This window comes from Eleginops maclovinus, chromosome 5, assembly GCF_036324505.1.
Source record: "Eleginops maclovinus isolate JMC-PN-2008 ecotype Puerto Natales chromosome 5, JC_Emac_rtc_rv5, whole genome shotgun sequence".
Taxonomy (NCBI): domain Eukaryota; kingdom Metazoa; phylum Chordata; class Actinopteri; order Perciformes; family Eleginopidae; genus Eleginops; species Eleginops maclovinus.
In genome coordinates, this window is record NC_086353.1 from 27786329 (window position 1) to 27807009 (window position 20681).

The following is a 20681-nucleotide window of genomic DNA, read 5'->3' on the forward strand; positions in this document are numbered from 1 at the left end:
TCCGTGTTATTTGCTATTGTGGAACTAGCTATGTTTTCAGATACCTCATTGAGTATAGGCTATTAACTTCCGCTTGATATCTGGAATACAAAATGGCAAATTAAAAACGACAGAAACTGTATTTCGCTAAGACACTCGTTGTGGAGCATCACCACTAACCAGTGACCACTCGGTGAGTTGCACATCTTTGAAAACGAACGTTTAAGGTTGATTTAAGGACCGCTTTATGAATGCCTGTACATGAAGCATGGGGGACCAATGGTTAAAATGTCGGTGTCAAACACTGTTTCATCTTAGACAAACCAGAAATGGGGCTCAAAGTGCAAAATAGTGAACTTATCCATACTCATATTGTAAAAGGATAGTTTAGGATTTTTTGAAGCGAGATTGTATGTACTTAGCAGCTAGTCAGTGGATCATACACAGCAGACTGCTGCCAGCAGCAAAACTAAAGCAAGCCTAATCAAATCAAGGTCAGTTTAATGTACTTTGTATTATAAATATGTGTACCATTTTAGCTTGCTGCCAGACGATTTTTTCCAATAGGAAAACTAAGTATGTCTCACTCTCTCCAGCACACCAGATTTCATTGACAAAAATGGCTATTTTACTTTGCAGCACGAAGGAGTTGCTAGTCTACTGCTGCCTCATTGAGGTAGTTTATGTAATTTAGGTAACTCACAACAAAGCTGAACTATCAACGAAGACATAGAATAGCACAATTAAACTTAATCATTGAGCCAGCAGTAGAGCAGCAATTTCTGTGTGATGCAGGTACAATTGCTGTTTTTGCCAATGGAATCAGGTGTGCTGGAGAGAGGGAATTAACAAGCATACTTCAGTTTCCTGTCGGAAAGGGCTGCTTGATGGCAAGGTAAAGCAGGATAAATATAAATTAATATAGTAAGTGTACACTGAAAATGGAAATGTATTTTATCAATGTAATGTTAAAACAAACACAATCTTACAGAATACAATTCATCATAATACAAAAATAAATATTAACACAATGTTAGCATTGATATGTGAGGAGATAGTTTCAAATGCAATTTATGTGTGGCTATAAGGGACTTTCTGACATCTGTTTTATATGCTTACTCGTTACAGATTTGAAGAATACCAGATGAGGAGAAGCATATAGATAGAATCGGAGGATGAAACCCTCTTTATTAGTCACATACATGCACACAGCAGAGCACACACAGTACTAGGAGCAGTGGGCAGCTATTGTGCAGCGCCCGGGGAGCAATGGGGAGGGAGGATTGGAGGTGTCCGGTGCCTTGCTCAAGGGCACCACAGCAGAGCCTAGGAGGTGAACTGGCACCTCTCCAAGTAGTCCACCTTCCATATTTGCAAGTCTGTTTGGGGACTTGAACCGGTGACCCTACAATTCCCAGTCCAAACCCCTACTGACTGAGCCACTGCTGGACATCATAGATGAACCACAACAGCCTTCAATCTCACAATTCTTGGACAGTCGTGTAGCGCATTACAGCATGATTCATCCACAGCAGAAGGCTATCACCAACGCAATACTGTCCCGACTTGATTATTGATTGCAACCTTCCCCTGTCTATTGTGGAACACAAGAGTTTTCGGCACTTTCTGAAAGTATTTGACAGTAAGTACAGCCCAGTGTGTCGCAGAACGTTGACATCAAAAACAGAGAGCCTCGCTGGGGAGAGACGTTCAAGATTAAAAACTCAATTGAGCAACACTGAGCATGTTTCAGTCACTGTGGACATTTGGTCTGACCGAAAGACGAGGGGATTCCTTGGTGTCACTGTCCACTGGGTAGAGAGAGAGACAGCTAAAGAGAGGATACAGCTAAATACAAATCTCTTGGCCTGCAATCGCTTCAAAGGCTCACACACAGCTGAACGAATCGGTGACCAATTTGAGTCAATATGCGATGAATACAACATCAAAGATAAACTGGACTACATTATTAGTGACAATGCTGCTAACATGCTCAAGGCATTCACTGTGTGCTTCCCCAGTGAACAAGAGGATGATGACGGAGATCATCTTGATGACCCTGGTCTCTGGTGTGACTTAACCCTGGAAGAACAGCAAACGGTAGATGCTGCTATGGCAAAGAAACAGCGCCTGCAGTGTTTCGCGCATACTCTTCAGCTGGTGGTGGGAGACAGTTTGAAAGAAACAAAAGTGGCATGTCCTTCTCTTTCCAAGTTATCAAAACTTAGCTCATTGCTGCACACAAGACCAACATTCAAAGATGTGTTTGATAGTGAATTTGGGGAACAGAAAGGCATCCCTGCTGCAGTCAACACAAGATGGAACTCAACACTGAGGCAAGTAAAGGCAGTTCTCCAGTGTGATCATCTAAAGCTCTGCCATTCTAGAAAAGGCTGGGCATAAGGAGTTGTCATTCACACCACGAGAGTGGAATCGGTTGAAGGAGTTGGTTGACATCTTGAAGCCGTTTGGAGAAGCAGCTGATTAGACACAGGGAGAGAAGGTCGTCACAAACAGTGCAGTTGTTCCATCCGTCTTGTCCCTCAATCGTCACCTTGAGAAGCTGAAGCCTCAAGTTCGTTTCCTGAGCGGCCTGGTCGGAAGTCTCCAGGCATCCCTGAACTGATCTTCATTAACGTGAAAATGGCCGGGACTCAAGATGGGATCACTGCCCCCTTTTCAGACCCAGTCAACCTCAAGGCAGCAACCTTGGATCCAGCCTTTTCTCTGCTGTGGGTGGAGCACCATGTACTGGTCAACCGTGACATCAAGGCAGAGGTGGCACAACAAGTTAAAGGTAAATATTATTGACTTCAATGCAACTTTTTTTCTCGTAGTCTGATCTTATTGACAGCATCAATAATTGCATTGTTCAGTCTAACACTGTATCACCAACACCAATGGTAATAAGGACTCTTTTGTTTCTGTTGTTGTTAAATGTTTTTCCAGAATTGATCCTGCAAGATGCTGCAGAGACTGAGCAACCTGTGCCTCTGGTTGATGAAGAAGGGCAAGAGGACCTTGGACAAGGAGAAGGGCTGTTTGCTGCATACCATAAGAGGCAGAAGAAGGATGTTGGGACTAGGGATGGGCATAGGGTGGCCAGACGTCCGGCTTTAAGCCGGACAGTCTGGCTTTTCAATGCCCCTGTCCTGCGTATTTGTCCTCCTTCTTGAGGCACTAGGCTTGAAGAGCGGAGTTCTAGAATCTTTGCTGGGACGCAGCACAACGCCCAATGCCGTAACATATCTGTTCTAAAAAATGATTGGCTAAGAGCGGTGTCAGATAAATATCTGCTATATCATTGGTTGAAAACGTAAACAAGGCTCCATGTGCTGCTATGTCATAGGTATGCCGGCTTCTTTGACAGAAAGTTCGCATCATGCCAAAACGTAAGACCTCATTCAATCCAGAATGGACGAAAGAGCACGATTTTATATCTAAAAGCAGTCGAGACTCCTTTTATGGCTTCTGCACACTTTGTCGTTGTGATTTTGACATAAGCAGTAAGGGAAAAGCTGCCATTGAACGACATGCGGATACGGAGAAGCATAAAACTAATAGACGTGCGGCAGGTACCTCTTCAATGAGGACATTTTTTCGTGAAGCCTTGTCGCCCCTGGATAATAAAATAACCGCTGCTGAGCTGTGCAAGGTTTACCATGCTGTAAAGCATCACCAGTCGTACAGAAGTGTAGACTGCGGCGTGAAAGTGGACCGGGAGATTTTCAGTGACTCGCCCACAGCTAAAGGGATGACCTGTGGCCGAACAAAAGCCAAGGCATTGTGCGAGAACGTCCTCGGGCCCTATTCTGTACAGTTACATACCGATACACAAAAGAAAACAACCCACCCTTTTCCGTGGCAACCGACGCCTCAAATAAAGGAACGACCAAGTGTTTTCCCATTGTGGTAAGGTATTTTCACTTTGATGAAGGCATCCAACATGTCCTGTTGGATTTCTATAGTGACAGCAACGAAACGTCACAGGCCATAACAAACCAGCTGCTGGCAAAACTTGAGATGTCTGGCTTAGAAGTGAAGAACATGTCTGCATATGCAGCAGACAATGCCAGTGTCAATTATGGCAAACATAACAGTGTGTATCAGAAGTTGAAACTGAGCCAAAAAGATGTGCTCCCTGCAAACTGTTTGGCCCATATTCTGCATAACGCAACCAGATATAGGGCTGAACGATCTGTCGTTTTGGACCGAAAATCGAGATCTCAGACAACACGATTTTGGGATCGTCAAAGCTGCGGTTTTTGCTTGGTGCATATTAATAATAATAATTTCGTCAATAATTTCACATGAATGCCCAAGGCTCTGTGTCAGCTACCGATCAGAAAGCTGCAGGCTGCGCGTGACCAGATCACGTGTTCGCCACCCAAGTCAGTGTGTAGCTCGTCATTCAATTTCAAGCATGGCTGAAGCAGGAGCAGAAGCGGAGCCGACGAAATTAATAGCAAAGAAAAACAGCACGTCGGTCATTTGGCAGTATTTTGGATTTGAGGCCACTGATGAACACCAGAAACAGGTGTTGTGCCAAACATGTCGTGTAAAAGTGGCTACATCGGCTGGCAATACCACCAATTTACATCGCCACTTGAGAATTCACCACCTGAACTTGTATGATGAGTGCATGGCGAAAAAGAACTGTGAAACATCAAGCAGCAGCGATACTTCGGCAAAACAGCCAACAATAACATCATTGTTCGCCAGTGTGACGCCTTATGAAAGAACTAGCCGAAGACACAAGGAGATTACCACTGCCGTAACGACTTACATATCGAAGGACATGGTGTCTGTAAACACCGTGACCAAAGACGCATTTAAACGTTTGCTACGCACAATGGATAAGAGGTATGTTCTGCCCTCCCGCACATACTTCAATCAAGTTGCCATCCCACAGCTCTACGCAGAATGTAAGGCCAAAGTTGTAAATGAGCTCGAAAACACGGAGTTTTATGCATCAACTACTGATCTGTGGTCAAGCAGAACGACCGAGCCCTACATGAGTTTGACCGTGCATTTCGTCAACGCCAACTTCGAGTTGTGTAGCCGCTGCCTGCAGACAGCATACTTCCCCACTGACCATACCGGGGAGAATATTGCCATGGGGCTGAAGGAGTGCTTGGCCAACTGGGACTTAACCAATGGACCAGACTGCAGTGCTTCGGACACAGGCTGCATCTTGCAATTGGTAAGTACAAGAATGTGTGTTTGTGCGAGTGTGTATGTTTCAGGGCTCCGAACCGGTTCAAGGAACGAAAACGAAAACCGAAAACGAACGGAATTTTACGAGGAACGGAAACGGAAACGAAAACGAAATGGTCTTCAACTGTTCCGGAACAGAATTGTTATTCTGAAATCCACAAAACCGGTTAATAACGTTTTTTTTCGTTCTCAAAACTTTTATAAAATTTCACAAAAGCATAGCCTTTGTCAGGGGAAAAAAAGACTACTTCCGGTTGAACGTTCACTTCGCTGCCCGCTAGGCTCAATGCAGGCTGCTGTCACAAATCACACCCCAGCGAGAGGCGATGCTTTTGAAGCTGAGCTATATAAAACATCAACAAAGGTAACTGAGTTTAATTAACCGAGTCCACAATAATAACGTTAACTTAGCAGTAACTCACTACAAGGTTACAAATATAAATATAAAATCTATGTATTAGACATTTCTAGCAGCGAAAAACGAATCAGCTACACTGTTAATGTGAGCTAACTAGCCAACATTAGCTATATAGCCAATTAGGACTTAATGTTAGCTGGCTAGTTTGGTTGTTACGGATTGAATGCTTACATTTATTTTGGCTTTTACGTGTTGTTTAGATGGGACGGAACCAGGAAAACCCGATGAGAAAACATTTCTCATTTAATGCGGCGTCCAACAAATCTACCTGCCAAGTCGAGGGCTGCGGGATAGAAATCATTGGGAATCACGGCGGCAACCTGCAGAGACATATTCAAAGACGACATCCAGAGTTGTTCGAGAAGTCACTACAAGACCTTCAAAATCCAAACAAGAGGCCAGCTGCGGATGGGCAAAATACTTTGGACTCGGTCATAGTGAAAAAGCCCAGACAGGTCCAAGTGGCATTAACCCCTGAAACCCTCAAAGAGGCGTGCTTAGAGCTAGTCACGGTTAACGGTAGACCCTTTTCATTGATGGAAGATTCGGGATTTAGAAAAATAATCGACCCAATACAGAACGCCATGGGGAAAAATGTTACAATCAATTCATCGAACATTCGTGATATGGTGTCAGAGATTGCTCAGGACGAAAGGGAAAAGCTCGAGACTGAACTGAGCGGGAGGCTTCTGATGCTGAAAATAGATTCTGCAACATGTAGAGACCGGTCTGTGCTGGGTATTAACGTGCAGTACTCTGACGGAAAGGGGGTTGTGTTGCGGACCCTGGCAGTGAGAGATCTGACAGAACGGCACACGTCTGAGTACATATCATCTGTGGTGATGGACGTCTTGCGTCAATATAACATTAGCTTGCAACAGGTGTATTCAGTCACTTCTGATAATGGGGCGAATATGCTTAAAGCCGTGAGCTTACTGTCAGATATCCAAGAGAGAGCTCTGAGCAACGAAGATGCAACCTGCGAGGAGACAGAGGAGATCGGGGAGGATGTGGAAATGGTTGGGGAGGATGAGGGGAGCCAGGAGGAGCCAATCCTTCAACTCGATTCTGTGTCGCACGGTCATGTGTTGCGTAGTGTAAGATGTGCGGCGCATACTCTACAGTTGGCCGTTGACGATTCATTAAAACAAGCGTCCAACATCATAGCAAAGGCAAGACGTGTAGCAAAACGATTGCGCTCGCAGAATGTGGTGTGTGTTCTGAAGAGAATGGGGCACAAGAGAGCAATTGTGGATTGTGCAACTCGCTGGCACTCCACTCATTTATTTGACAATGACGCATTCATAGCTGCTGTATTCCTCGATCCTAGATATCGATTGTTTTTGACCGAATGTCAGACCGAGAAGGCGAAAATACACCTGTACCGTACATGGGAGGCAATACAGAACCTAGAACCACGCAATGCAGCCAGCGGCTCCGATGTGTGCGCAGCAGCCTCCCCTACTCAATCTCAGACATCATCTGACGACGAAATCGAGCACCTTTTGATGGAAAAAGAGAGAGACACCAGCTCAACACAGCGACACCCCCACGTCTCCATCGTGTCACTCTTGGATACATACTCCAAAGAAGCCCGTCTAAGGCGCACCGAAGATCTGTTTCAGTACTGGGCTAGGTATTCTGTATCCAACCCCGACCTGTACAAGCTCGCTATGAGCGTCATCCCTCTCCCTGTCACGCAAGTCAGTGTCGAACGGGCATTTTCGAGTTTGAAATTTATTCTTTCCCCGTTAAGATCATCATTGAACGAAAAGGTGCTTGAAGACATTCTGCTGGTACGTCTGAATAAACAGTATGGACTGTAGCAGCCAGTCACCTCCTCCCAAGCCTGAGCACAATTTAAACTTGTTTTATTTCAGATAGGCCTACCAATGTGTTCTGTTCATAATTTGATTGTAGGCGAATAATAATTTGATTTCTGCACTTTGTAAAAAACGAATAAATGGACCTTTGGTCCAAATGTGTATATTTTGTCTTGCTGTTGTAATGTAGGCCTATCCTATAGTCTGCCACTTCGGATCTTAGGCCAGCTCGTAGCATAGGCCTAAAGTGAAATTGATTTGGAAATTGTAGGCATAACATAATAGCCTATTTTGCCTGTCCACGCCTTGTCGTTTTAAAGTCGGGATTTTAAGTGTTTGCGCAATTATAGGCTATGTAGAGTTAAATAGGAAATTGGAGGTATATTTGTCAGCAACAGACAGGCTACAACATGTTCGCTTATAAGCGGGGTTAGGAATTATTGAGCAAGCCTTTGAAGATCTCCATCTGGATAAAACTTACAACCAGGTAAGGAGTTTCTAGCAGGAGAGGGGGAGAGCAGGGACGAATGAAACAGCGATTTCCTCGAGAACAGTACACATATGAAACATGTAGGCTATTCTGTCAGTAGCCTACATTCATCTTACCCGTCGTAGTTTTTTTGTGATCAAAAGTTGTTTTAGTTGTTTTATGCAGTAGGATGTTATGACCATACAGCAGATGAATCGTTACTTTAATAAATCCGAAAGTATGAAATGTTAACGTTGTCAGGTTTACCGACAAAAAGGATTTAAGTGTCAGTATAGGAGGACACTCGACGAATGAAACACTTGTTTCAATCGTCACCCACGCCTTAATGCTGGATCAAAATAAAACAGGAGGATCCACTATAAATTCTGCAACAGGGCTCAAGTAAGTAGCCTAAAGTAATAATAATAGAATAAGTGAATTAGATTAAATATAGTCTTCAGAATGGTAGAAAAAAAGCTTAACAGAAATGTGGATCTCGCGCATTGGCGCACGTGTTTCATTCGTCCCGTCTCTCCCCCACTTATCCAGAAATGTTTTTGATAAGAAATTATTTATCATGGAATAGGCCTACAGGCTACAGTAAGCTATGTGGGATGGATAGCCCATCAGAATGTTTTTGGATGCCGCCGGTGATTTAGCCTATTATTTTTGGGCAGAGCTACGGTGTAAATCAAGGGCAAATACTAATGAGTAGCCTACGTCTATTCTAAGGTAAAGTCCACACACATAGACTTGATAGGCCCGCCAAACACTGCCGGAACGATAAGAACGAACGATATTTTACGTTCCGAACCGGTTCAGGAACGATATGTTGGTGGCGGAACGCAAGAACGAAAACGTTAAACATGCCTGAACCGTTCGGAACGGAACGATTGAAAAATAATTTTGTTTTCAAGCCCTGGTATGTTTACAAGGTTACTACAAGTGTGAGAGTTCGTATTATCTGGGGACGAAGCGCCGAGAAGTTTGTTGTCAAGCTGTCGTTAGCTGACCAACTGTTAGCGCAATGCTACTTTAACATACTGTTTATCCTAGGGAGAAAAATTAACCCTTTCATCGGTAAACTTTGTGTGTGTGTGTGTGTGTGTGTGTGTGTGTGTGTGTGTGTGTGTGTGTGTGTGTGCACGTTTTAAGGATTAGGGATTAGTGAGGCCATGTAATGTGTGTTTCGGTGCGAGGGGGAAACGTGTTTTTGGTACAATAAACAGCTAGCGTGTTTTAGTAGTAGCACATGTCAGGCTGGTGCAACATCAGCTGATGCCACTATACAGATTAAATGATTTTTTGGTTTTTAGTGGAATATCTAAGAAGCATATTAATTGCTTGTACATTAATTACCAATTACAAATTAATTTATGGGCAATAACTTACTGTGGTAGTACGACCTGAAGTGCTGCTAAAAAAACGTCATTGAACTAAATACATGACAACAGACGTAATCAATGGTATGTTATGAATACTGTGTTATGAGCTATCCTTATGGCTTTTCATACTGTAATACATGTAATGTTTTCACCCAGAAAATGCTGTCAAAGATGAGCAAAGAATCAAACGGGCCACAGGACTTTGCAAGCAGCTGGTTGCGGTCTTCACTCACAGCTGGAAGAAGAAGGCGGCACTAAAACAGGCACAGCAAGACTTGAACCTACCTCAACAGTCACTGGTCACTGAATGTCCGACACGATGGGGCTCCCGGCAGAAAATGATTGGGAGGGTGTTGGAGCAGAGCAAGGCACTGTGCCAGGTTCTGTCTGAAGACAGGAAGACGCGGCACCTGGTCCCCACTTGGCAAGACACAGATGTCCTTGAATCTGTAAACAATGCCCTCGGTCCTCTTCAGGAGTTCACAGACGCCCTCTCAGGTGAGGACTACGTAAGCGTGTCATACCTGAAGCCAGTGCTCCATCTCCTCAGAACAGCAACGCTTGCTGAAACTGACCAGGACACGAATCTCACCAAGGAGATCAAATCAAGAGCTCTCCACTACATTGAAGAGAAATACAGCGACCCAGTGACACAGAAGCTCTTGGACATCACATCCTTCCTTGATCCAAGATTCAAGAAGAGCTACATAAGTGAAGAGAATGTCCCATACATCAAAGACAGAGTGAAGATGGAAATGGAACAGGTGGCACAAAAGGTAAGCTTTCCTTTTTCTTTGTTGTTTCAAAATAAAACAAAGTTGTATTTGTGTTTTTTATTTTTAAATTTTGAGCTATACTCTACTGACATTTTAAACTTTTAGACAAAATGCCTCGTTGGTCTTTATCACAACTGATAGCAAAACATTGATGCCTCTTATTACTGTGTGTTGCAGGAGCAGAGGGCTTGTGTCACAACCCATCCCATGCCCCTAAGTGCAGAAGAAGAACCACCATCCACCTCTACAAAGCGAAAGCGGTCACTGGGCAGCTTTTTCAAGACCAAGGCGGTCCCTGCTTCCTCTACTGTGCAGTTGGAGGATACCATTAAAGCAGAACTGGACAACTACCTCATAACTCCTACCATTGATGGAGAGCAAGATCCACTGGCCTGGTGGAGAGTGCACAATGTCAACTTCCCATGGCTTAGCAAGTTGGCTCGTAAGTACCTTTGCATACCAGCAACGAGTGCACCATCAGAGAGACTGTTCAGTGCCAGTGGCAATATTGTCACATGTCAGCGTGCAAGTCTGAAGCCAGCAAAGGTTGACATGTTGGTTTTCTTGGCCAAAAATCTCTGAAGGGATGAAGGGGAAGATTTATTGATTTTTGTTGTTGTTCTTCTGCACCTTACCCTGACATGTCTTTGTTCCATTAAAAAGGTGTTCACTCTTTTTTACTTATCTTTTGTTTACAGACTAGATGTTAAATAATGTAACCAGTTGGACATATTTTGTTGATGAGGAAAATGTATTTATTGTATTAATTATTATTATTATTTAGTTTTACTACCTTTACATTTCACTTCCTCTTGCCACTTTATTTGAAGAAGAATCACAGGTTTCTGAATACACGGGTTGAATATCTGTAACTGCTGCTGATGTTGAGGTTCATAAGCTAGCTCCTTTGAGCCATTTTGCACTACTTTTAAGGTAAGACTTCTTTTTTGATCCACTTTGTTGTTACACAGAAACTTGTTTAAATAAAAAAAATCGTGGTTGAAATCGAAATCGCAATCTCTGCCAGAAAAATCGCAATTTCAATTTTTTCTTAAAATTGTTCAGCCCTAACCAGATATGGAGCGAACAGCCTTGATTTTGATGTGGAAAATGCTGTGCTGAAGGTTTACAGCCATTTCAGCATATCAGCAAGCAGAACAGCACAATTAAAGGAATTCTGTGAGTTTGTGGAGGAGGAGGAATGCAACCTGCTGCGGCATGTTGTTACCAGGTGGTTGTCCCTGCTGAAATATTGGAAGGCCCTGACCAGGTACTTCCAGAGTGAGGGTGAGGGGGACTGTGCCAGAACTGTGTGGAGATGTTTTGGAGAGGAAAGCAATGAGGTGTCAGAGACATATTTTCTGTTTCTCAGCCATGTTCTTAAGGTGTTCTCCGACACGATCGAAGCACTTGAAGCAAAATCCTTCAGCAATACATCAGTGTTTAAGGTAATGACTGAACTAAAACAAAAGCTAGAAAGAAGGATGAAGGACAGGTTCTTTGGGTTTACTGTTAACAGCAAACTGAAGCAGCTGCCCCCTTGCCCATCAAAAAAATGTGAAGCAGATTTTCTGCTTTTTTATGAAAGAGCAAAGAAATACATCAGTGAAAGATATGACTTCTCTGACACAAGCTTTCATAGCAAAGTGGCCAAGCTTGGCCTCAAAACTTCTGTGCCATTTGAAGACTACAGTGCTGCTGTCCAGGCCTGCAATCTGGACATTGATATGGATGGACTGTATGAGGAATATGCCATGGTGGAAGGTTCCTTCAGCTCACCAGAAATGGAAGGTTGCCACAGTGAGGAACGATATTTGAAACTGTTTTCCAAAGCAGATGTACCACTTGTGAATCTCAGCGCCTATATTTTCTCCATCCCATGCAGCAATGCACACACAGAACGTGTCTTTTCAATGATGACAACTGCATGGAGAAACGAGAGGAATCGCCTGGATGTGGACAGTGTCAAGGCTGAGCTGCAAGTGTGTGTCAATTTCACTTATCCCTGCACAGAGGTGTACAAGAAGTTCATTGAAAACAAAAAACTCTTGGATGCAGCCAGGAAAGAACAGAAGTATTGCAGATAGACAATCAACTACTTTGGTGAGTACACTAGTCTTATGATTTCACTGATGGGCTGCATGAAATATTTATATTTATTGGGTTGAAAACCATACAGATTTTTGAAGGTTGATAACAGTATTCTTGCTATGTTGTTATTTGTACCATTCCCTGCAGGATATAAACAGGCCCAGGGGCAGTGGGGGCTTGGAAGCCATGATGTCAGAGGTGCTGTTGTCTCCTGAGCGGCTACAGAGGGTGAATGTGGAGTTTGCTTAAATACAGGTGGACTGGCGCGCACACACACACACACACACACACACACACACACACACACACACACACACACACACACACACACACACACACACACACACACACACACACACACACACACACACACACACACACACACACACACACACACACAGATGAAGACACTGAAGACAAGTCCCCAAAAGACTGAAGCACTTTAGAAATGCTATACTTTTTGAGCTGTTGAATGTAAAGGTTTTTTTTTTTTTACAATCTCCTTTGTTGTTTACATAAAAGGTTATTTATGCTTTTCAAAAAAGCATTTTTGTATTATTATGTATGTTACCTGTTATTTGTTTTTTACATTTAAGTCCACACATGTTATGCATTGTGGCACTCTGCACTTTAAAAGATTCATCTCAGTGGTCAGTTTTTGAACACCACAATGTATTGAATAAATACAAATACTGTGAACAAACCCTTTTTGACTTTTCATTAATATTTGTTCCTATTCAGCTACACAAACATCATCTTTAAACCACACAAAATTGTATTGTAAATGAGAGTATACCAGAGTCCTATGTACACCATAGTAATTTATTGATATGCCGCATAATGTCCTCCTTTTTGGTGTTATGGAAATGGTCACCCTAGATGGGCATTCGATTAAATTGTCTTAATCGATCATCGGGGGAATTAACGATCGATTTTCGATTAATCATTCATATTTTTATATTAAAATTCACTATTTATAGGCTATATTAAAAATGCAGTGAACATACCAAAAACACAGCGTGTTTTCCTCATTGAGAGATGTATTACAAGATGGACAACTCTTGTCGCAGTTCAACCGGATCCGTTCAATGGTTGAAGTTGAAAATATGCGCTGCCGTGCTCTTGAGCAGCGGAGCTTGCAGCTAGAAGCCGGTGCTCATGAACACAACTGCATAGGCGCCGATTTATGTTTCTGCCGGTGGGTGCTCTAAAAAGTTTAAAGCCCGACCCTCGACAATCTCCGTGTGTGCGGTTAAATCTCCGTGGGTGCTCGGCAATCTCCGTGGGTGCTCGGGCCCCGAAGCACCCACGGTATCGGCGCCTATGCACAACTGACCCTTGTTTTCCCCAAAAATAATAATATAAAAACCCAATCATGTTAAACAATAACTTAACCAAAAATATATAATACTTTCAGTCTGTCCAAATTCTAACTCAAAACTATCCAAAAAGGCACCGTGTCGAGAAAGAGGGTGAGAGAGAGATTAGCCAACCTAACAATGAATTAGGCTAATTAACAAAGCTTCATAAAAATAACCAGTAACTCACATACAACTTCAGCACCAGTCTACTGATTTTTGTTGAGCCGACCTGGCAGGCTCTCTGTGAGCAGGACCGCTGAGTTAATTTGCCAGTCATCCCTGATGTAGTGGCAGGTGATCGTGATGTAGCTCTCAGCTGTTAAAGTGGCAGGCCCGTAGCCAGGGGGGATCGAAGGGTTCGTTCGATCCCCCTCCCGCACTCGACACCCCCCCCCCCCTCCCCCCATACACAGACACGCCCCTCAAGATATGTGGGCTATTCAATGAATGAATTGTTCATCTCCGGTGAATATACATGATTCAAATCTAAATTTACAATATCAAAATCCAGACTAATAAAAAAGAAAAGTAGACTCAGAGAAGTGACGAGTAAGAAAAATGGTTAATATTTCTGTTTACACATTTTGTTCAGACTGTTTTACACCAATCCAGTCGGTGGCGGTAATGCCCCCATTTCTGTTGGTAGCTAGCCTAATCGCCTATTACATAGGAACAAAGAAGAATCAGAAGAATAGCGAAAATGGGTAAAAAAGAAGACAAGGAACGTAAACGAAAGAAGTCGGGCGGCAACATTGTCCCAAAACATTGGTGACTTATTCCAGAAAAGGACCAAAATCGGTAAGCTGCTGAGTGCAGGGCTTCTATTTCTTTACTACTTAGCTGCTAGACCTAGCTGCATCTGAACACTCACTGACCTAGGCTACTTGTCAGTGGTTGCCTAGCTCCATTAGGCTATATGCTAGCCCCATCCCTCGCCGAACACAGAAAATACCACTGTCAATTTTGTAGGAAACATAGCGAACGTAACAGTAACTATTTTCGGGATTGTTAAAAGTGTATTGCTTGGCGTGTTAACGTGACTTCGGTGCTTCAATGTCTCCCCCCCTCCATCTCGTTATGCTTGTGCTCTGCAAGTGCCACATAGCTGACAGTTCCCCCCGTCTGTTTTAGACTAGTGTCTGTCTCCTGAGTCTACTGTCTTGACGCAGAGTGTTACCATTTTGTGCTCGCGGCTTCAGATGTCTATGACAGAACTTATTATGTGCAGTTTCGACCTCGGTCTCTATTGGTGCCTCTCCACCTTTTCCTGAAAGTGAAACGGATTTTATGAGGGGTTCCCCCCACACTAAAGCCAAATTATTTTATGCCCATTAGTTGATTTTTAAGAAATGTAAGTGACAATAACATTCAGTAACTCACTTTGCAATGCTGATGATCAAGCTAGGCTGTATTTTACTGTCACCATGCCTGTTGCTCCAGCTAGGCTGTATTTTACTGTCACCATGCCTGTTGCTCCTAAGGCCATAGTAAATAAAATACAGTATAGAGGTGTAAAAAAAAAAGGGGGTTAAACATGGATAGGGTGTATGTGAGTCAATCAGTGTAGTTTCCCTGCACCTGATGTTTGTGTTTCAGGTGCAGATGTTTGTTGTCAGACGTTTGTTGTGTGTGCTTTTTGTTAAAACCGTTTTATGACAAATGCAATATATCTGCTTGATGAAATTACCCAAACCCTCACAATTCTATGTGCACAATAGAAAATAAAATAATTCAGAGAATAAAATTATTATTATGTCTGGTTTGAAATACTCTAAAATTGACTTAAATGTCTTTCTTTTGCTGTATTTATTTAGTGAGTCAGCATGTGGAGGGTGAGCTACCAGCAGCTAGTAGTAGCAGCAATGAAACAGCCTTGCCAGGTAACAGTGCAGTGGAAGAGCAGAGAGATGCAGCAGCTCCTGAAGTGGCTGAGGATGTGAGAGTGAGACAGGCAGCAGAATGTGAGGTAGCCCAGCCGAGCTCTGTACTTGACAGTGACCTTGGCTTCTTCATAGATGCAACCAAATCTATTGAGGAAATAGCACAGGCTGTGTGTCAGATGTCTGATGGCCAAAAGTACAATTTGGTGAAAAACCACGTCAGACCTTCCAAACATTTCATTTTCCCAACTCCATTTATTGGTGGGTGCAACAGGGCATTCAGGTATGATTGGTTTGAGGAGCATGGATGGTGGCTGGTTTACAGCATGAAACTCGATGGCGCTTTCTGCATATATGCTGTGCTCTCTTTCTCAATGCCACAGAGAGGAAACAGTCAACTTCACTGATAAATGCGCCCTTCAGTAAATGGCATAAGAAAACGAAGATAATTGGAAGCCACCAATCGAAAGCAAACCATTTAGTGGCATTTGAAAGAGCAAAACTGTTTCGACAGTCACATGAAAACCCCAATACCCGGATATCAGTCCGTATGGACAGTGCAAAGGAGACCAACATCAAAGAGAACAGGCACATTCTCAAGTGCGTTGCAGAGGCTGTTCTCTACTGTGGCCGTCAATGCATTGCACTGAGAGGATCAGCTGAGCAGCAGCATTGTAGTGGCAATCCTGGGAATTTCTTGGCCCTATTGAAACTGCTTTCAAATCACGATGAAAAGCTGAAGCAGCATTTGGAGAAACCAAAGCTAAAAAATGCCACATATCTATCACCTCAAAGCCAAAATGAAATGATTGATGTAATAGGGAAGCACATGATTCAGGCCAAGATCGTGGAAGAGGTCAGGCATGCTCAGATGTACACAGTCCTAGCTGATGAGGTCACATCCCATAATGAAGAGCTGATGCCAATGTGTGTTCGCTTCGTGGACAAAGACTTAAATATCAGAGAGGAGTTGCTTGAGATTTGTACTTTGCCACGGATCACAGGTCGCCACATTGCAAGCGCGATCAAAGATGTGCTGAGTCATCTAAGCATAGAGATTGCTGACTGTCGAGGCCAGGGGTACGATGGCGCCAGCAATATGAGCAGCGAAAATGTTGGCGTTCAAGCTTTGATAAAAAAGGATGCGCCTAAGGCAGTTTATATGCACTGCAATGGGCATTGCTTGAACCTTGTCATTGCACGCTCTTGTGCTCTTCCAGTTGTGCGCAACATGATTGATAAGATGAAGTACATCGTCATGTTCTTCACCTGCAGCCCGAAGAGGGAACACCTTCTCAAGGAGGTTGTAGATAAGGAGGCACATTCTACCGGAAAGCGGAAGCCCCTGATTGACCTCAGCCGCACAAGATGGGCAGCACGGCATGATGCCTACAGTCACTTCTACAGTGCCTTTGTCGCATCAAGGCTCATGGGCCTAATTCCATCTGTCCAGTGCAACTCAGATGTAACGGTGGACATCTCTGAAGCAGTCGCTCTGTACCAAGATGACTTGCCATCACCAGAGGTCATTGACCAGGAGCTGAAACGGTGGAAGTTGAAGTGGCAGGTCAAAGCATTACACCAAAGACCAAGCTCATGTGCCTCAGCTATCAAAGAGTGTGATGAGATGATGTATCCGAACATCTTCAAACTCCTGAAAATTGCATGCACCTTGCCAGTGACCTCCTGCGAATGTGAGAGGTCTGCCAGTGTTCTCCGGAGACTCAACACATTCATGCGGAGCAGCATGGGAGAGGACCGCATGTCATCCTTGGCTCTCATCCATACCCACTACGACATGGCTCTGGATCTGGATGAAGCTGTCGATCTATACTCAAAAATGCACCCAAGACGATTGGAGCTGATGAGCGTTCTGATGCAATAGAAGCCATAGAAGAAGAAGAGGGAGACATGGGGGGTGGGTCATTTCACGTGAAATCAGACACTTTGGGGCCCAACCGACACAGATTTTAATCAAACTTTGTGTGCCTTCTTAGTGGTAAGGTAGAACCCCAGAACTGCATTTGCATGAATCTGGCACTAATATAAGGGAGAAATGGACTAAGAATGTTTTAAGTAAGAGGGTAGGGCACTACACATTCAACCTTGATTATGTCAATTTAAATTACAAAGAGATGGTTTTGATGCTGTTTGAAAGCTCTTTTCTGGAACACTTCAATTTATATCATTATTAATTCATGTTTAAGTTTTAATGACCATACCGATAGTGTACTTCATGAAGTAATTCTTATCTATTTATGTCAACAGTGGAGAGATAGACAATAAAGGACAGCAACAACAGACAGACAGAACAACAACAGAGACAGACAATGGAGGGCAGCAACAGACAGGCAATGGAAGAAAGCAACAGACAACTGAGGTGAGCAACAGAGACAGACAATCACAGATGTAGGAAGTTTGAGTAACACTTACATTTATATCAAATTCTTCATTCTTGTTAAAGTTTTAATGACTATAGAGATAGCTCAATTGAAGCAATTCATGTCCATTTATGTTAACAGTGGGGAGCAACAGACAAAAAATGAAGGACAGCAACAACAGACTCACAACAAACTTGACGATGAATAAAATATGTCTAAATTAAAAGATTTGAAGTGTGCTGGTGTATTTAGGGGGCATTGGAGTAGGGAGCCAAATGAAGTCCACTTTCGGGGGGAAAAGATCCCCCCCCACCACAATGCTGGCTACGGGCCTGAGTGGTCCAGCAGTCTGTGGTTAGAGCAACTCTTTCAGCTGTGCTCAGTTCTTCTACCAGCTCCTGCTTCCGTTCTTCGTAGTGAGTTTCTATCAGTCTGGTGACGTCGTGACGGAATGTGATATGCTGGTTCTAATAAGTTTATCAGTTTTCGAAAACCTTCGCCCTCAACAATACTTAAGGGCAGCATATCCATCTCAATGAACTTGCAGATCCCTTGGGTAATTTTCTCTGCTCGTTGTGCATCGCAGCTCCTCCGTGCTAACATCGAGTTGATGCTAGGTTAAGACCGAGAGCAGGATGCACCGCCACTAACCAGGGTCGGATGCGCGTTTTTCAAGTGGTACATCATTTGAGTCGAGTTGTACTTATACACAGCTTCGCAGTGTTGGCAGTGAACTGAGTCATTTTTTAAAACAAAATGGTCCCACGCCACACTTCGCCGTGACCTCTCCATGATTACTGTCAGTGCCCGATCCGTTCCCCTCCCACTGCACATGCGCGTAATGACGTACGCGGAAACTCAACTTTTTCCTGCCCGATTTGTACCACGCATGTCTACATTTTACGGTACGTGACGGCAACCAGTTAGTTTACCTAACCGGAAATAGCTGGTAGTTTACAGAAACTGTCTGTAGAGTTTATTGCTTGATATTGGCGATCGGAAACAGTTTGTTATTTTCGCCCATGTGCAGCCGTGGGGGAACAGATCGGGCACTGACAATTACTTTTGTATACACGGAAACTCGCAGGTATCTGAGTAGGCCTGTGGCGTTTTTTTTCAAACATTGCCCTCATGTGGTAAATGTTTGATTGCTGCCACATAGCGAATTCATTGCATTCCTTCAAGACTCACACTACGCAACAGAACCTGCATTAATTTTATCGACAACAAATGAATGTCATCGACGAAATTCTTAATGATCAATTAATCGATCGTCGATTAATCATGCCCATCCCTAGTTGGGACCACTCCAGCACTACAGCTAAGTCACTACCTAGACACAGCCGAAGGACAGAACGCCCTTTTGCTCTGGGCACTGAACATGAAGTCTCTTCCTTCACTCTTCTGACCAGAGTCTTGGCAGTGCCTGCCTCTAGTGCTCCAGTGGAGCGAGTTTTCAGCCGTGGCATCAAACTACGTCCCCATCATGCACAAATGACCGACAGACTTTTGGCCAATTTGATCTTTTGCAAATGCAATGCAGCATAGGGCCCTGACATAGAAAAGCACAACTCTGTTCATTGTCATGTTCATGACACTTCACATCTAGTCCCCTTCCAGACACACACACACACACACACACACACACACACACACACACACACACACACACACACACACACACACACACACACACACACACACACACACACACACACACACACACACACAGTTTTAGGACTGAGGATATCTTGTATAAAGTGGTACCATGTTTGAAAAGGTTAAGGTTACACTTAGGTTTTGAAATGAGTTAAAAAGACTGAAAATGTTTTTTATAAAGTGGTAACACATTTGGAAAAGTTACATTCAACTGATATGTGATCCTCCAAATACCTGTTTGAGGGTGAAGACATGTTTTTTAGTTCAAGGCTAGATTTAAGTTTTAAGGTGAAGAGTGTTTGCAAACATGAGGATCTTTTGAGACAGTTATAGTGCAATAAGCAATGGAAATACAATGTCAGCACTTTCTGTGGAAATTACATTTGCCTTTGTTTATTCCAAATGTGTTTGAACAATGTTCTTGGTTTGATAAATATATACAGATCTTAAAAGCATACATGATTTGTGTAAATATTATTTCTCCGTTGTTAAAAGGACTTGAAACTCAAACGGTAGGACTTGAGACTTGAAAGCAAAGACTTGAGACTAACTTGTGACTTGCAAAACAATGACTTGGTCCTACCTCTGCCACTTAGTATGCGAGGCGCATTACGAGTATTGACTCGCATAAAAAGAAAACCAGATACCTTCATTGTTCCTTTAAGTGCTTTATTCCTTTGCCGGCCCGCTGCCATTTTGGGACTTCTGCACAGCACAAACAAAATCAATAGAAACAAAAATACTTACAGATGCGTGCGGTAATTTTTTTTTCCGATTGCCCCATCCAGACTTCCATTCATACTTTTTCCTTTACTTTTTTCTTTGTCACGCCGTAGTGCCCCCTTGAGCGTGTGCACTACGGTCTGCTATGATCATTTTCTATAAATAACAAGAACATAAATTAGGGCAGCTCATAAACAAAGCAAAACATTATGAAAGCTGTATAATTATAATTAGGTTAATGTTAACTTAAGAGTATACAATGTGCTCATCAAGTTGTAAATAATTACAATAAATAAAGTGCCCAAATGGCTCTTAATGGTTCTGTTAGAAAGGTGTCAGAACACAGATCGCAGCTTTTTGCGTAGCTGCATGCTGACCCGTCCACCTCCAAAAGGGCCTTCAATTGGGACGTGAGCATCAGAACTGGACCCTGGAGCAATGGAAGGAGGTGGCTTGGTCTGATGGATCACGTTCTTTAACAACAAGTGGATGGCCGGGTGCATGTGCGTCGCTGACCTG

General features: G+C 43.3%; 3 protein-coding genes across 3 annotated transcripts; all 3 read left to right on the plus strand.

Moving 5' to 3' along the window:
- Positions 1 to 5228: 5228 nt before the first annotated feature.
- LOC134865035 (uncharacterized) lies at positions 5229 to 7834 on the plus strand. The gene is made up of 2 exons (XM_063884417.1): positions 5229 to 5560; positions 5815 to 7834. The coding sequence occupies exons 1-2, from the start codon at positions 5483 to 5485 to the stop codon at positions 7438 to 7440; spliced, it is 1704 nt and encodes a 567-aa protein (XP_063740487.1). The 5' UTR covers positions 5229 to 5482; the 3' UTR covers positions 7441 to 7834.
- A 1602-nt stretch (positions 7835 to 9436) lies between these two features.
- Positions 9437 to 12810, plus strand: LOC134864268 (E3 SUMO-protein ligase ZBED1-like). The gene is made up of 3 exons (XM_063883107.1): positions 9437 to 10067; positions 10245 to 12170; positions 12306 to 12810. The coding sequence occupies exons 1-2, from the start codon at positions 9630 to 9632 to the stop codon at positions 10647 to 10649; spliced, it is 843 nt and encodes a 280-aa protein (XP_063739177.1). The 5' UTR covers positions 9437 to 9629; the 3' UTR covers positions 10650 to 12170; positions 12306 to 12810.
- Positions 12811 to 15769: 2959 nt separating this feature from the next.
- Positions 15770 to 18106, plus strand: LOC134864253 (52 kDa repressor of the inhibitor of the protein kinase-like). Its single transcript, XM_063883085.1, has 2 exons — positions 15770 to 17779; positions 17922 to 18106. Exon 1 carries the CDS (start codon positions 15950 to 15952, stop codon positions 17282 to 17284), a length of 1335 nt encoding a protein of 444 aa, XP_063739155.1. The 5' UTR covers positions 15770 to 15949; the 3' UTR covers positions 17285 to 17779; positions 17922 to 18106.
- Positions 18107 to 20681: the final 2575 nt, after the last annotated feature.

Excerpts from the sequence above, each read along its gene's own strand:
- LOC134865035 (XM_063884417.1), top strand. The coding sequence starts at position 5,483 with ATGCAGGCTGCTGTCACAAATCACACCCCAGCGAGAGGCGATGCTTTT. Across the intron at positions 5,561-5,814 it reads TATATAAAACATCAACAAAG|ATGGGACGGAACCAGGAAAA; the intron begins GTAACTGAGTTT and ends CGTGTTGTTTAG.
- LOC134864268 (XM_063883107.1), top strand. The coding sequence starts at position 9,630 with ATGATTGGGAGGGTGTTGGAGCAGAGCAAGGCACTGTGCCAGGTTCTG. Across the intron at positions 10,068-10,244 it reads TGGAACAGGTGGCACAAAAG|GAGCAGAGGGCTTGTGTCAC; the intron begins GTAAGCTTTCCT and ends TGTGTGTTGCAG.
- LOC134864253 (XM_063883085.1), top strand. The coding sequence starts at position 15,950 with ATGGACAGTGCAAAGGAGACCAACATCAAAGAGAACAGGCACATTCTC.